This window comes from Letharia lupina, assembly GCF_014066315.1.
Source record: "Letharia lupina isolate WasteWater1 chromosome Unknown contig_16, whole genome shotgun sequence".
Classification (NCBI taxonomy): Eukaryota; Fungi; Ascomycota; class Lecanoromycetes; order Lecanorales; family Parmeliaceae; genus Letharia; species Letharia lupina.
Window position 1 is genome coordinate 507,202 of NW_023502985.1, and position 16,025 is coordinate 523,226.

Below are 16,025 nucleotides of genomic sequence, written 5' to 3' on the forward strand. Positions count from 1 at the left end.
AAAAATCGCTCACCAAATATCGCTCATCAAAGTTCGCTCATCAAAGATCGCTCACCTATTTACTCGATAGCCCTAATTAAGAGAATAATTATGAATTTAATTCATAGACCTTTACTCGTAGAATATAAAATTAAAATTTATATATTTAAATTTATAATTAATAACGCTAATAATAATAATATACTCTTCGAAAATTTAATTATTTAACTTTTTATTTTTATAATAAATAATCTATTTAATATTAAAGAATTTAAATTAAATTATATATAATATATTCTTTAAATAGCGTATATTATTTAATTAATCTTAAAAGAATTTCTAAATAATATTAAAATTATTTTAATAAATAAAAATTTCTAGAGAAACTAAGATAATAAAAAAATTAAAAATCAAATTTAAATAAATATAATTAATTTATTAATAATCTTACTAAAGATATAATATTTTTTATTATTATTCTAATTATTATATTATGAATTATATTAAGATTTAAAAAATTATTATATATATTAATATTAGCGATTAATATAAAAAGATCTTTTTTATATTATAAATTAAATAACTTTAAAATAAAATTATTTTCATATTAGATAAATATTAATTTTTTAAAAAAAAGTAATATTATTAAAAATATTCTTTTAAGCTTTTTTAGAATATTGAAATTTATTAAAATTTAATTTATTAAATATTAATCTATACTCTACTTCTTTATATTAATATTATATACTTTTTAAAAAATAAATTAATTATCTATTTAAAATTAAATAATAAAAAATAATAATAAATAAAAATTATAATTTAAACGTTTAAATAATTTTTAATTAATTTCTAATAGATTTAAAATTTAATTTAACTTATTAAATTTTTTTATTAGTATATATAAAAGAATAAGATAAAGCTAAATTAGAAAATCTTAAATTTATATATATAGTTAATTATAAATTTATTAGATCTACGCTTTTTAATTAGATATCGCGGGTAAATAAATTAGCGTTCGTAACTATTAAAAAAATAGGTGTACATTATTAATATATAGAATAACTTTTTTATTTTCTATTAACTTTTTAAGATTTTTCTTTTAAATTGTAGAACGAAATCTAGGCTTTTAGATAAAAAAAGAATTTCTAAATTTAGTCTTATAATTATTAAAGCGCAAGGAATTCAAATATCGCTTACTAAAGTTCGCTCATCAAAGATCGCTCTGTTATGATACGTTAAGGCCTTATCTTAGCTTAGGGCTAGAACTACCTAGCGTAGACTTAATATCATATATATCTATCTTATAGATATACCACATATCAAATTATAACATAGTTATATTATTTTCTAACACGCTTATCTATTTACTCGATAGTTTTAATTAAAAAAAAAAATTATAAATTTAATTTATAGACCTTTACTCGTAAATTTATAAAATTAATAAATAGAGAAAAGAAGATTATAATTTATTATATTTTTAATATCTATAATTATTTATTTAATTATATAAATAAAAAACTCGAAAAATTAAAAAGAAAGAGAATTTTTTTTTAAAAAAAAATTGAAATTTTTAAGATAATTTATAAGAAATTAACTCTCTACTATAATCGAACTTAATTAAATTTAAACTATTTATATAAATAAATTATACTTTTATATTTAAATTATAATAATATAAAATTAAAAAAATAAATTAAAATTTAATATTAAAAAGTAATTATAGATAAAGATCTATTAGAAAGCGCTTAAAAAAATATTTTAAAATTATTAAAATATTAATATAAATAATTAATTATAAAAAGCTAAAAAAATTAATTAATTAAATAAAAATATATTTAACTAAATAATAGAATTAAGAATTAAGAATTTAGATAATAAGAATAAATATAATTAGCTTTAATAATATTAAAGAAATAATAAATCTTCTAATTATTATTTTAATTATAATCTTATTTCTAATCTTTATAAAAATTCTTTTAATAATTTAATAAATCTTTTAATTCTAAAATAATAAAAGAAATTTAAATTTAAATACGCTATAATCGCTCGAATAGCTTATAATATTCTTTATTCTCTCGCGAAGATTATTATATATAAACGATACTTCTTAATAATTAAAAGATATTATAATATTTAAAAGTATTATTTATTAGCAATATTTTATATTTTAATAATAATTTTTTATATAAAATATTAAGAAAATAAGTTTAAATAACTTAAAATTAATTTTAAAGAAGATTTTAATATATTAAATTAGACTAAAAGAGGTAATAGTACTTTATATAAAAATATAATTAATAATTATAATAATTATATTAACGAGAATAATAAGCTTATATAAAGTATTTTAATAAATTTAATATTTATAAATTTATTAAAATATATCGCTAATATTTTATAATATATAGAGAAATAATTAATAAACTTATAATTAGAGAAAGTTAATAATAATAATTTTAATTTTAATAAAGAAATTTAGAGTAATCTAAAAAGCGAATTTATTTATAAATAATTAATAAATTTAATTAGATAGAGATAGATTTAGAATATTTAAAAGAATTACGATAAAATAGAATAGAAGAGAAGCGAAGAGTTTAAAAGAAAAATAAATATAAAGTTTATTAAGCTTATCTAACGCGTTAAAGTAAATATATAAATAAAGATAATTATAGAATTTTATTCTTATAATATTTAAAGATTTAAAATTTAGAATATTCTTTTATATTATTATTACGAGCGTATTCTTAATATATCTCTTAGCCCTATAGCTAGCGGGCCTTAACGAAGATATTCTCTATTATATTATATCTTCTTTTCATCTATATAATTCGATATCTTAGTTATCTTATTTAATATATCTATATTAATATTATATTTATATTAATTCTAATACTATAATTAAAATTAATCTACTTATTTTATTTATATTAGTAAATAAATTTAAAGAAATACGCTAATAGAGGCTTTAATAAGAAATTAAGTTAAGTTATTATATTTTTAAATAAATCTATTAAATAGATAAATTGATTTTAAAAAGTCTAAATAAGATAGCGAAACGATTTTAATAAATAGTAGTTAAAGAATAAAGAAGATATTAAATTATTTATATAACTAGTAAATCGAAAGAAATAGTTAATATTATCTTATATTTCTATATTTAAAATTTATATTAATAGTATTACTTATAACTTTATATACTATAATATCTAGAATTTTAATAAGATCTTAATTAAATAAGAAATAGTCGAATTATAATTAATTTAGAATATTATTCTCTTAAATTTCTTTATATATAACTTCTTTATAAGATAAAGAACTCTCTAAATAAAGCAAATATACTCGAAAAGTTATTATTTAAAGTACTTATAATCTTCTTAACGTCTTAAATAATTAAGAAATAAATATATTAAACCTCTATAAAGAAATAATCTTATCTTAAACTTTATAGTAAAAAATTTTATTCTTAATATTAAATAATTTCGACGCGTTTTTAAGAAATTTTACTATTCTCTAATATATCTAATATTTCTAATACTTATTCTTTCGAAGTATTTAAACTTCTCTTTACTTTATTTTAAATCTTCTTTTCTTCTTTTTTATAATAAAGTTTAATATCGAAAGAATGAATTAAATTAAGACTTTACTTAAGTAAATTAAGTTTTAATAAATATTAATTCTATTAGATAATATAGTCGACGAGTTTAACTCGATAAAAATATTTTAAAATATTATTAATATTCTATAATTATAATATTAATTTAAATATTAATTTAACGAATTTATAATTATATTAAATAAGATTTATTAGAAGTAAGATAATTTTTAAAAGATTACTACTTAATATTATATTATTATAATAGAAAAGAATTTAACTATAAACGATTTATTTTAAATTTATAAAATAATTAAGAAGATAAATTAATTAATTTAAGACTTTTAGAAGAATATAATTTCTTTATAGCGAAAAGTTAATAATCTTAATCTATAGTCTATAAAAGACTTATAATTATTTCTAATTAAGAAGAAATATATATCTAGATAATTAAAAGAAAAATTAATTAAGATTCTAAATTTATCTTTATTTATTAATAATATTAATTTTACTTAGAATAACTAGTTCTTTAGAATAAAATAGAAATTTAAGATTAATAGCGATTATTATCTTATTAAGAACTTTAAGATAATCTATATAATCTTATAATTCGATAATAAGACTATATAATATATAATATATAGAAGACTTCGAAATTTTACTAACTTATATTAATCTTTTACTAAAATTATAAATAAGTTAATTAATATTTATAAGAATTTAAATTAACGTAGTAATATATTATATAATATATATACTCTATAATAAGAGACTTAAATCTTTATTAACTTCTATTTAAATCTTATTTAACTAAGTATTATTCTTAATATTAACGAAATTCTTATACTAAAAAATTATCTTTTTAAAAAATTAAAAAAGAAATTAAAAGAGTTATAGTAGATTATAGAAGATTTTATTATCTTAAAGATTATAAAAGAATATCTTTAAAAGCTAAATAACTTATAACGTACTAAGTATAAGAATTTTAAGTTTATAAAAGTTATTATTAAATTAATTATAATATAAATATTAATAAAAATACCCGCAATTAATATATATCTTAAATCTATTATTAGATTTAATTTAAGTATAATTACTACGCCTCTAAATATTACGACTAATTTAAAATTAAGAAAATTAATATATTATAATTATAATAAGAAAGATTACTATTAAAAGAATTATATAATAACTATTTAAACTAAGATTAATAAAAAGGCCTTTAAAAAAGTATAACTCTACGCGATAGAAATAAATAAAGAATTCGAAATTAATAACGTTAATACTACGAATAGCGATAATTCTTTTTCGAATTTAAGAAATAAATAATCTCTTTTAAAGTTATAATAAGAGATACTTATAAAGTATATCTAATAGATACTTCTAATAACGCTTTAATACGTTATTCTTTTTATATATAAATTACGCTATCTTTATAAGAAAGAGATTACTTATTTAAAAACTCTCTAATAGATAATAAATATATTAATACTTATATAATTATAAATAAATTTTTAATCTTAGTAATATATAAAGCTCTATATCTAAAGTTACTTCTACTATTAAAATTTAAATTATTAAAAAATTATAACGATTAAATCGTAAAACGATTAATTATATACTATTTACTTCTTATTATAATAGTAAAAGATTATTAAGAAGAAATATATTTAATATTAATTATATTATTAAAATATAATATAATAGTTAAAAAATCTTAAATAAATAAGTATAGAATAATTCTTAATATATTATAAGATAAGATACTCTTTTTATTTAATCGATATAACTATAATAATAATAAAATATTAATAATAAACGAACTTCTTTTTCTACTTACTTTAGAGCTTCGACTATCTATATTATTTACCTCTTTATCTATTATATTAAAATAATAAGAATCTTTTTTATTTACTTATAATAATAAAAATAATTTAAATATCTCTTTATTAAGTAAGACTAAATTTATTAATATAGCGACTTATTATTAACTAATCTATAAAAAAGATAATAAACTATTTATATTAATAATAAATAAGATTTATAATATATCGTCTATATTATATATATCTCTCTCTATTTAAATATCTCGCGAACTTTATATATCGATTAATAAATTATATCTCTACGACTTAAAAAAGAAATATAAGAGATATTATAATTTTAACTATTCTATTTAAATCATAGCGTTAATATAATTAATTCTAAAAAGATAAAATGTAAGTTATCTTCGAAGTATTATAATTATCTAGATATTTTTAATAGAATTAAGACGAATATACTTCTTTTATATTATTCTTATAATTATAAATTAAAATTTAATAATAGCTTTAATAAAATAAAATTTTTAAAAAGTAAGATCTATTCGATATTAGAATATAAATTAAAATGGATAAAGAAGTATCTAAATAAATATCTAAAGAAGAGATTTATAATATTAAGTTATATACTATTCGTCTTACTTATTCTATTCGCGAAAAAATCGAATAAAGGGTTATATTTTTATGTAAACTATTAAAAGCTAAACGCTATTACTAAAAGAAATCAATATTTAATTTTATTAATAGATAAGGTTTTAATAAGGATCTAGAAATATAAATATCTTACTCGATTAAATATTATAGCCGCGTTTAATAAACTACGTATATATTTAAATAATAAGAACTTTATTACTTTTATTATCTTTCTTAGAATATATAAGTATTAAATTCTCTTCTTCGAATTAATTAACGACTTAATTATATATTAATAATATATAAATAATATTCTATTTAAGTATCTAAACGATTTCTACTAAATTTATCTTAATAATATATTTATTTATAGTAAGATAAAAAAGGAATATATTTAATACGTTAGATAAATTCTCTAAAAATTAAAAAATGTCGGCCTTTAGATAAATATTCTTAAATACGAATTTTATATCTAGAAAATTAAATTTCTAGGTCTACTAATATCTATAGACGAGTTATAAATAAACTTTATTAAAATCTAGGCTGTTATCAAGTAAATTATATTTATTAATCTTAAAGAGATATAAATCTTTATTAGATTTTATAATTTTTATTAATAATTTATTAGAGACTTCTTTAAAATAGTTAAATTTATAATAAAATTTATAATAAAGAAGATTATATTTAATTAGTCTCTAGTATATTAAAAGGCTTTCTACTTTCTAAAAGTCGCTATTACTAAAGCTTTTATTCTATATTATTTTAATAAAATAAAAAAGATTATTTTAGAGATTAACTCTTTTAACTATATTAATAAAGATATTCTTTCTTAATATAATAATAAAGAAATACTTTACTTAATAGCCTTCTATAATAAAAATCTAATTTTAGCCGAGTATAATTATTAGATTTACGATAAGAAATTACTAGCGATTATTCGCTATCTAAAATACTAATATCTCGAGCTAGAATATATAAACGTTCTTATTAGAACCTTCGCTAATTATAAAGAATTAATATATTTTATTAAGGAAAAGAACTTTAGTCGACGCTAAACTCGATATTTAGATATATTATTAGAGTTTAATATAAAGATTATTTATCGATTTAGACCTTAGAATATTAAGGTAAATATATTTATATAAATAGCTAGATATAAACTAATTAATTTCGAAGATAAATAATTACTTTAATAATATTAAATAATTCTTATTCTTAATTAATTAAAATTAAATAATAAGTATATCGATATATATATAGTTAATAATCTTATTTATTATAAGATAGTAGAGATTAATAAAGAGAATAACTATTATATAGAAATTCGTAATATTATCGCCGAAAATAAGAATAAGTTTCGAGGGATTATTCTTAATAGGTGCTTTATATAAAATGAAATACTTTTTTATAAAAATCGTTTATAGATATTCGATAATATATATATTAATATTATTTGAGAGATATATAATTAATTATTCTACGGCTATCTCGAGATAATATATATCTATAAACTACTTAAAAGAGAATATTATTAGCGAGATATAAAAACTCTTATAGCTATTTATATTAAGAATTACTATATTTATTAAAGAATTAAAGCGTCTTATAATCGAAAGTATAGTTTATTATAGTCTCTATTAATTTCATAGAAATAATAATAAGATATATTAATCGACTTCGTTATAGACTTATTTATATTTAATAATTATAACGCTATTTAAATAGTAATTAATTAATTTATTAAGAAATATTATTATATAGCCTATTTCGACATTAATAAAAGTACTATTACTAAAAAGATAATTAATTTATTACTTAAAAAAAAAATTTATTTATATAATCTATTAATCTTAATAATATTAAATTAAAATCTTTAATTTATAGCTATTATATAAAAGTCTTTTTATAAAAAACTAGATATTATAGCTAAGCTATTAATAGTCTTTTATTCTAAAATTAATAAATAGATTAAATAAGCGAATTAAGATATAAAGCGTTATCTTTAAATATATTATAATTATATATAGAACGATTAAATAAGATAACTATTTATTACCGAGTTCGCTAATAATAATACTATCTTATTAACTATTAATATTCTATCTTTTCTTATAAATAAGAGATTTTATTCTTAAATAACTTTTAGTTTAAATATTACTAATTATAAGATTATATATAAGCGTTTTAATACTATTCGAATAAAGGATATTATAAATTATATAAAATAAGTTTTTAAATATATTTAAAGTAATATAGATCGCGCTTAGAAGACTATAATTATATAAGTTAATAAGTATTAATAAAAGATTACTTTTTAAATAGACGATAAGATCTTTTTAAATAATAAGAATATTACCTTTAATTATCCTTCTTATAAATTAAACTATAAGAGACTTAATCTATTTAAGATTATAGATTTTATAAAAATCTTATATTATCTAAAACTCTCGCTAAGTATAAGAATTTATAATATCTTTTATTTTAATCTTTTAAGTCTTATAATAAATAACTTCTTATTAAGATAGATAAACTCTCTATTAAAATATATTACTATTAATAATTAAATCGAATAGATTATTAAAGAAATACTTATCTTTAAATTAATCTATAGTCGTTTCTAGTATAAAGTTAAATAAGAAAATCTTAATAATAATCTCGTTTAATATAATGCGAATAACGATAAATTCGAAAATTGCTAGAATCTAATAGATAACTTTTATAAGCGATATCTTAAAGAGTTTTATCTATAAAGAATTAATTAATAGAATTTTAGAACTATCTTAAATACCTCGTTTTTAATTAAATTAAAATCGTTTAATATTTTCGTAATAGCCTTATTTTTTTAGAGCCGAGAATCAATTCTTTAGATTTAGATTAATCGAAAATTATATTATATATAGTCTCTCGTATAAGATTCCCTTATTAACTAATATCTAAGTATCTTTTAAAGTTATAATACGTTATTTATAAATCTTACTATCGCTATCGATAGTCTTTATCGATATCGATTATATAGTATTTTATAAAAAAAACTTATTTAATATTAAATTAAGGTTTTTAGCGTTTATAACTCGATTTAATTTAAGAGCCCTTAATTAATTATATTATATTATTTTATTAATATTCTACTCGCTTAGATATAAATTCGAAAATTACTATTATTTACTTCTATATCTATAGATCTTATTTTCGCTATATTATATTAATTTTCTCTTAGCTAGGCTCTCTATATACGTCTAAATTATAATTAATAATATCGCTATAGTATAATTAAGAAGAGTTACTATTATTATTAATATCGTTTTTAAAGAAAAATATTATACTAGAAGATTCTAGATACGATTATTTCTTTATTACTTTTATTATTTTTTAGACGTTAAGCGTATATATATATCTATTTTTCTATCTTTTTATTTACTAATTATAGAATATAATTTAATAAAGAAGGAGGGTAGTATTATAAGCGTACTCTTAATATATCTCTTAGTTCTATAGCTAGCGAGCCTTAGCGAAGATATTTTCTATTATATTATATCTTCTTTTCACCTATATAGTTTAATATCTTAATTATCTTATTTAATATATCTATATTAATATTATATCTATATCGATTCTAATAATTATAATTTTAAAAAAAAGAATAAAAACGCTTATAATTTTAATTATTACTATTAATAAAAAGATAAATAGCTATATTAAATTACTCTTTATATTTTCTCTCTCTTAATAAAGAATAATAAATATATTCTATATATCTTAATCGAATTATTCTATAAATATAGAAATCTTAATTAAAATATTTTATATATATATTATATTATATTATAATATATATCATTAAGATATTAAATCTATATTAGAAAAATAGTATAATATTTAATCTTATTTATATTATACTTAAATACGATATAATATTACTTAATATAAAATATTTTATAGAATATATTATATCTTTTCGATTAGTAACTATAGAAAGATTATATTTTAATTATATTTAATTAATTTCTTAAGAGCTCTTTAAGATCTTCTAAAAGATTGCTATTAATGAATCTACCCTTATAGATACTCGTATCTACCCGGATATATACTCTTTAAATCCCGATCTTTTATAATTCGCCATTTCACAACAATATAATAAAAGATTAGAAAAAGAAAACCAGGGAGTAAAGAGTATGGTTTTTATTGAAAAACATTATTCTATTGGCGTGCCCGAACGACATCCAAGCGGTGATCTGCCTGCCTTCGACTTTTCTGTGAGCAGCTTCCAGGTCCTCTTGTTGCGTAGCATATATGAATAGCCTGGTATGCCTGGTCTGCCGCATCCGTCTGACTGCATAAGCGAGTCGGTCTGGAGCCATCCAGCAAGCCAAGATGGGCACGGTACTTATCCCACTTGTTCAGCCTCGTGCTTCTATGCAAGGCTTCGTTTTCCCCACTTCCGAGAGATATATATCCGCAGTCAGTCGTTCTACGCCCTCCGTGCCAAAAAAGTTTGCATAGACTTCGAAAATTGACTACTCTTGACAAAGAAGCCAAAATGGTGTACAACGAACTTAGACCAGCTCTGTTTCTCCTCACACACGCACTACCTATCATCTCCGCACTCGGCATCAACTGTCGAGGCTCCATCCTCTGTGGTCGGGCATCTCTTAGCAACCAACAGTCCGTGGGCATTATTCAAATCCTTCGAGACGTTATCTGGGCTTCTCCCATGTCCAACAGCACCACCTATGCCTCTGGCGACCACGTAATCTGTCTTTCTCAGTCTCAACCTATCGATTTTGACTTCGGTGCGGAGGTCGATGGCATCAGCGGCGGCATCGGTCTCTCTATCAACAGTCCGCAAGGCGGCATCTGTCTCTTTCCCCAATACCTGACAGTCGCGAACTTGAACCTAGGACAAATACGGCCGCTCGTTGATGCCATACTCGAACATGGATGTGGGCCTTGCGGCAGCGTTCCTATTCATTTCGTGGACGAAGGGAGCAATGATCCTAGCGATGGGATCCTGACATTCAATTACGTGCAGAGCCCTTTCTGCGTTGGCAATTGTATTTCTGATACTGGGTCGCTGCCATCGTCTTCTACAGCGTCTTTTTCCTCCTCAACAACTTCCTCTCCTTCGGCGGCGGCGGCTTCTTCTTCTTCGACGACCTCCTCTTCCTCCTCAACAACTCCCTCTCCTTCGGCGGCGGCGGCTTCTTCTTCTTCGACGACTTCCTCTTCCTCCTCAACAACTCCCTCTCCTTCGGCGGCGGCGGCTTCTTCTTCTTCGACGACTTCCTCATCCTCCTCAACTTCTTCTCCTTCTACCACGGTTTCTTCTTCTTCGACGACTTCCTCATCCTCCTCAACTTCTCCTTCCGCCGCAACTTCCTCTTCTTCCACGGCGACTTCTTCAGGGATCCCTGCATCGGCCAACGGACCGACGACCGTAACTGAAGCTCCACCTACTACCGTTACTGAAACAGGGCCGTCCGCGACGGCGACGTCGAGTTCGAAGTCTACGGGCAGTCGCTTGCGTGGTTGGCGTTGTGGTACATGGACACCAATCCTTGTCATACTGTCATATATGGGATGAATGAAAAAAACCCGAGAAAATTTCGAAGACTCTTACGGTATGTAAAGTACGTCTTTCGGGCTTTTGCTATGGTGCTTCATTTCGCGTCTGGTACCTCTTGTTATATAGTGACCTTACGGCATAGTCACGAATACCCTTTGATTTAGAAGCCAAAAGCATCCTGGTCTTCTGCGATTCTTCCTTCGAGTCGAAATCTATCGAGGATCAACTTAGCTCTGTCAGATTTCACCATGTATTTCCTATATCTCACCCATTCAACCTTCTTGGTCTGCCTGTTAGGCGTTAGCACTCCCGCCACACCCAATCTCGACCCTCGCTTCACTAATCCTACTTAATTCATATTATTAGCAAAATATATCATATCAACCTCTATCTCCTTCATCTTCTCTTCGACGGTTATGAATTCTTTATTAGAACGGAAGATTATGGGAGGTACTTTGCAGCTTGCTTCACGGTTGCTGGGATAGGATCCTGAACTTGTATTCTGATCGCAGGGGAGATGTTGAAGAGGAATGGGGGCAGCTATGTGGTGTTGGTCATCTCCGGAGGGGCAAGCTATGCTGTTTGACTGGTGCTCTTTGTTTGGGCTAGATTCAGAGCTGTGGGGTGGGAATGGGGAGAGGAAAATTTATTCTGAGATGAGCAAATGTAGATTGGTATCAGTGTAAATAGTAGGGTATCTATACACATGGAATCCTGATCATAACTCCATCTAGCGCCTGGACATGCATGCAAGGCCCTCAGCTTTCACTCGTCGTCTTCAAGAGATCCCGGCACAGGTGCACCGGGGTTTAGTTGTCGAGGCTGAGACAGACCGGGACTCCCTTGTCGGGCACGAGCAGAAGCAATGCATTGCCCGTTTTGCAAACTAGGCGCACACGGAGTCTGTAACCCTCTCCATCCAATGGCGGGGCCGACTTCTGTCCCTCTCTCGGCCAGGTTCTCAACTCATCTTCTCGTACTCTCGCTCAGCTTCCAGTTCTTCTACATTCTCCACTACCTGTTGTTCTTGGCTGGTGGAGCTGGTTCCTTCCTAGCTGATGCTGCTTCTTTTTGGGCTTGCGCTGCTTTCTCGTTCGCCTCTACCGCTTCTTTCTTAGTAGACGCTTCTTGCTTCTTTGCGGGCTTTTCCTCGTTCTTAGCGGGCCTCTCTTCCTTCTTGGCTGACTCCCCTTCCTCCTTCGCTTGTGCCTTTTCCTTGGCTTTATCCACTGCGTTCTTCTCTATCACCGCATCGTTCAACGTCTCCTCTGCCGGATGCGAAGATGGCTGTCCGTCTTTTCCTGACTTCGACGCCACCTGAGCCATGATACCCTCCACCTTCTTCATCCCCATCGACACCTCGGTCGCATTATCCGCGCGCCGCGAGTAGCACATCCATAATTCGGACTTCGCAATCTGCAAGTCACGTGAATTGTCCCCTGCACTATCAACATCCATCATCGTCTTCTTGGCCTTCTTCAACAAGGCCCAGTAATCCTCCACCTGTTTAGGAAGCTTGGTCTTCTCGAGCTCCACCGCATACTCCTGCGGCCTATTCTCCACAATATCCAACCACCTCCCCATCACCGTTCCCTTACTCTCCGGCTGCCCACAACAATCAACTCCAGCAAAATGCAACGTGAATGCGTCAGTGTCATACGGTTCCCTCGCGAGCCCGAACGCATTCCACCAATCGTGCGGTTGATAGATCACATGTTCCGCATATCCTTCTCTTTCCATTACCCACCATAGAGCGCCTTGGTCGTAATGCTCGAAATGGGCGTCAGGTCGTAATTGGCGCAAAGCAAGAGTTTCCGAGAGCATTTGTACCGACCATTCATGCACACGGAATATTGCCATGCCGGCGTTGAAACCGTTGAAGTCTTTGGTGGCGAGGAGGTGGATGTCGTTGAAGTCAGAGGGGGGAAGGAAGAGAGTCCATGGGACGGCGGGATTGAGGATTATCGTGTCGGCGTCAAACCATCTGTAATGGATCATATGTGTTAGCCACATTGGATGCTTGATAAACACGAGAAGGTGTGAATACGTACACAATCCAACCGGCCCGCTTGCCGTAGGGTTTGGCCATCTCCTCAATGATGAGGCCCAGAATGTAAGCGGGCTTATTGAAGAATCCTGCTTCAACAATATCGTGTCGCAGTATATGCGTAGGCACTCCCCACTGCTCTCCATGCTTGATATGTGTATCTATGCTCCTTTCGTAAATGGCATTGAACCTCTCGGTTTCGTATATCATGGTCGCCTGTCGCACCCTTGGACCCCCTTCATCTGGATCATCGACGATGTCTCCAGAGATATGGTTCTCAGCAATCTCAGGCGTACTGTCCGCAGATAGTTTCGTAGCAGGTGGACTGGCATTGTGTGGGGCTTTCGCTGGAGGGGCGCTCTGTGGGATCTCGGTTGCGGTGGCATTACTTGGCGGTCTGTTCGTGAAGGAGAAGCTCGAGCGAGAAGGCGCATATGGATGAAAGATGTAGAGACTGCCAATGACAGCGAAGAGGAGGATGAGGGCTCGAATAGGTGAGGAAATTTGGGCGATCATGGTGGGCGTCGAGGCGGCCTGGCGTGAGGAGAGTGAGCAGGGATGAGGTGTCGTTAAGGGTAGCTTTTAAACCTCAGCCCACCCCCACGGTAATATTACCGGAGAACGATTAGGCCGACACGCCGGATTAGTAAGGCCCTCCCATAGTAATTTGGCAGCCCTCCTTACCTGTTGCACTCTTCTTCTCCATACCTCGCTGTCGCCCACCAATTTTTTTAAAGCTATCCACAACTCCGCCCCGCCCACTATGACCTCTCAAGAACGCGTCGTTCGCCAGCCCCCGCAATACGGGGGCTTCGAGGATACTCAGGAGGAGCTGAATTGGTACGGCAGCAACCCTGAAGGGCATTAATCGAGATGGTCCTCCGTCAGAGGTTCTCTCGGAAGACGATATAGCCCTGCTGTAGGAGAAGGATAAGAGTAACCCTAGTGATGATGAGTGAAGTCGCGACACGTACTCTGACGCGTCTAGATCGCCGTCGCCACCATTTAACACCCTCTCTACCTCCCACCGCCCCCCTATTAAGCGAAAGGCCTCTATCAGCCTTGATGAGCAGAAAGAGCCGCGAAAGGGGATCAAACGTAGTAAACTCGCGCCTGTGATACCCTCGGAGGTCGCGTCAACAATACTGAAGTTGCCCGTGGACACTCCGAGTACGATGGATTAGGGGACGATATAAGGGAGCGTATTTCCGCCTAGGAGTAGGGAGGATTAGACTAGACTACATAGACAACACCACCGATAAAGTCCTCTTCCCCGTGGAAATCCCCAGCTCCGGTGGCGGCGAGTCTCCTTTCCGCCCTGTATGCCTCGGGAAGGCGGAGAGCCTCCATTGTACGAATAGCCTTATCGGTAACAGCGAGATCTAGCGACGGTGTGATAGTGACAGCGGGGTTGCTACGAGGCCGCGCCTTATTTTGGTGTGACCCCCATACAAATCTGGCGCGGCCTTGTAATCCCGCTACTGGTATTTTTCTTAGCATGGGCTGAGGTTTAAAAGCATCGTCGTTAAGTCCACGGTACGGCCAGAAGTGCGGCGAATTCGGGCGATACAGTCAGGCGAAAAGAAGGTATACTCTATTTGAGCGAAGTCTCGGAGGAAAAGGAGATGAGTTGGGATAAAAAGATGTATGAGCTCGCATGGTGAAAAGTGAAAAGTGGCAGATACATTTCGTTTCGTCTTGTGTAACTGTGTTAAATGTAAGGAGTCGTAAGCAGTGAGCAACAGCAACACCTTTCGTGCGAATTGCGCCGAGTAAAGTAGGTACTTAGGGTTGGTGTAGCCGACAGGCTTGGCTTAAAGTAGCTTAGCATCCAACTCTAAAGTACTTTACTTGAAACAGTAAGGAACACTTTCGAGCCGCATAACCTCGTATTTGCCGAACGAAACTACTGTACAAATACTCCGTAGACTTCTACAAGTATGAAACAGATATCCGCGACTGCTGAATACACTTTCAACGATGCGAACAGATGATACGTCTGGTAGATATGATACGTTTGGTAGATCGGTCCCACTGCAATTTTGGTTTCCTTACGAATATGATGTTTTACTGTTTTCCGGGAAGATAAGATCGCTTAAGGTTTCAACGTCGACGAGCTTGGTATTATTGCCACAGAGCCTTCACTGCCTCCCAAAGCTCCGGAAACATGGCACGAGCGCTGGGCAAGTCTCAGCGCCTGGAAGGCGACGAACTGTAATCAAAATTTCAACTGAAGGTATTGTTCCCAAAAATCCAATGTTGAAGTTTTCCTCCTATGACCTGGTCCATTCAATCTTCAGATTTTTAATTACTTCCCTTGCCACACTCTGTCGCTGCTACTATCGGTACTCGTGCCAGCCCAGTCCACCCTGTCTGAGGACCCGAGCTGGT

At 28.5% G+C, this 16,025-nt stretch overlaps 2 protein-coding genes across 2 annotated transcripts; both read right to left on the reverse strand.

Annotated features, from left to right (window-relative positions):
- Window positions 1–10,609: 10,609 nt before the first annotated feature.
- On the reverse strand, window positions 10,610–11,586 carry HO133_002959 (uncharacterized protein; the record flags this gene model as incomplete). The annotated part of the gene is made up of 2 exons (XM_037293883.1): window positions 10,610–10,853; window positions 11,048–11,586. 2 exons carry the CDS (start codon window positions 11,584–11,586, stop codon window positions 10,610–10,612), a joined length of 783 nt encoding a protein of 260 aa, XP_037149961.1.
- A 1,015-nt stretch (window positions 11,587–12,601) lies between these two features.
- Window positions 12,602–14,150, reverse strand: HO133_002960 (uncharacterized protein; the record flags this gene model as incomplete). Its single annotated transcript, XM_037293884.1, has 2 exons — window positions 12,602–13,571; window positions 13,639–14,150. 2 exons carry the CDS (start codon window positions 14,148–14,150, stop codon window positions 12,602–12,604), a joined length of 1,482 nt encoding a protein of 493 aa, XP_037149962.1.
- Window positions 14,151–16,025: the final 1,875 nt, after the last annotated feature.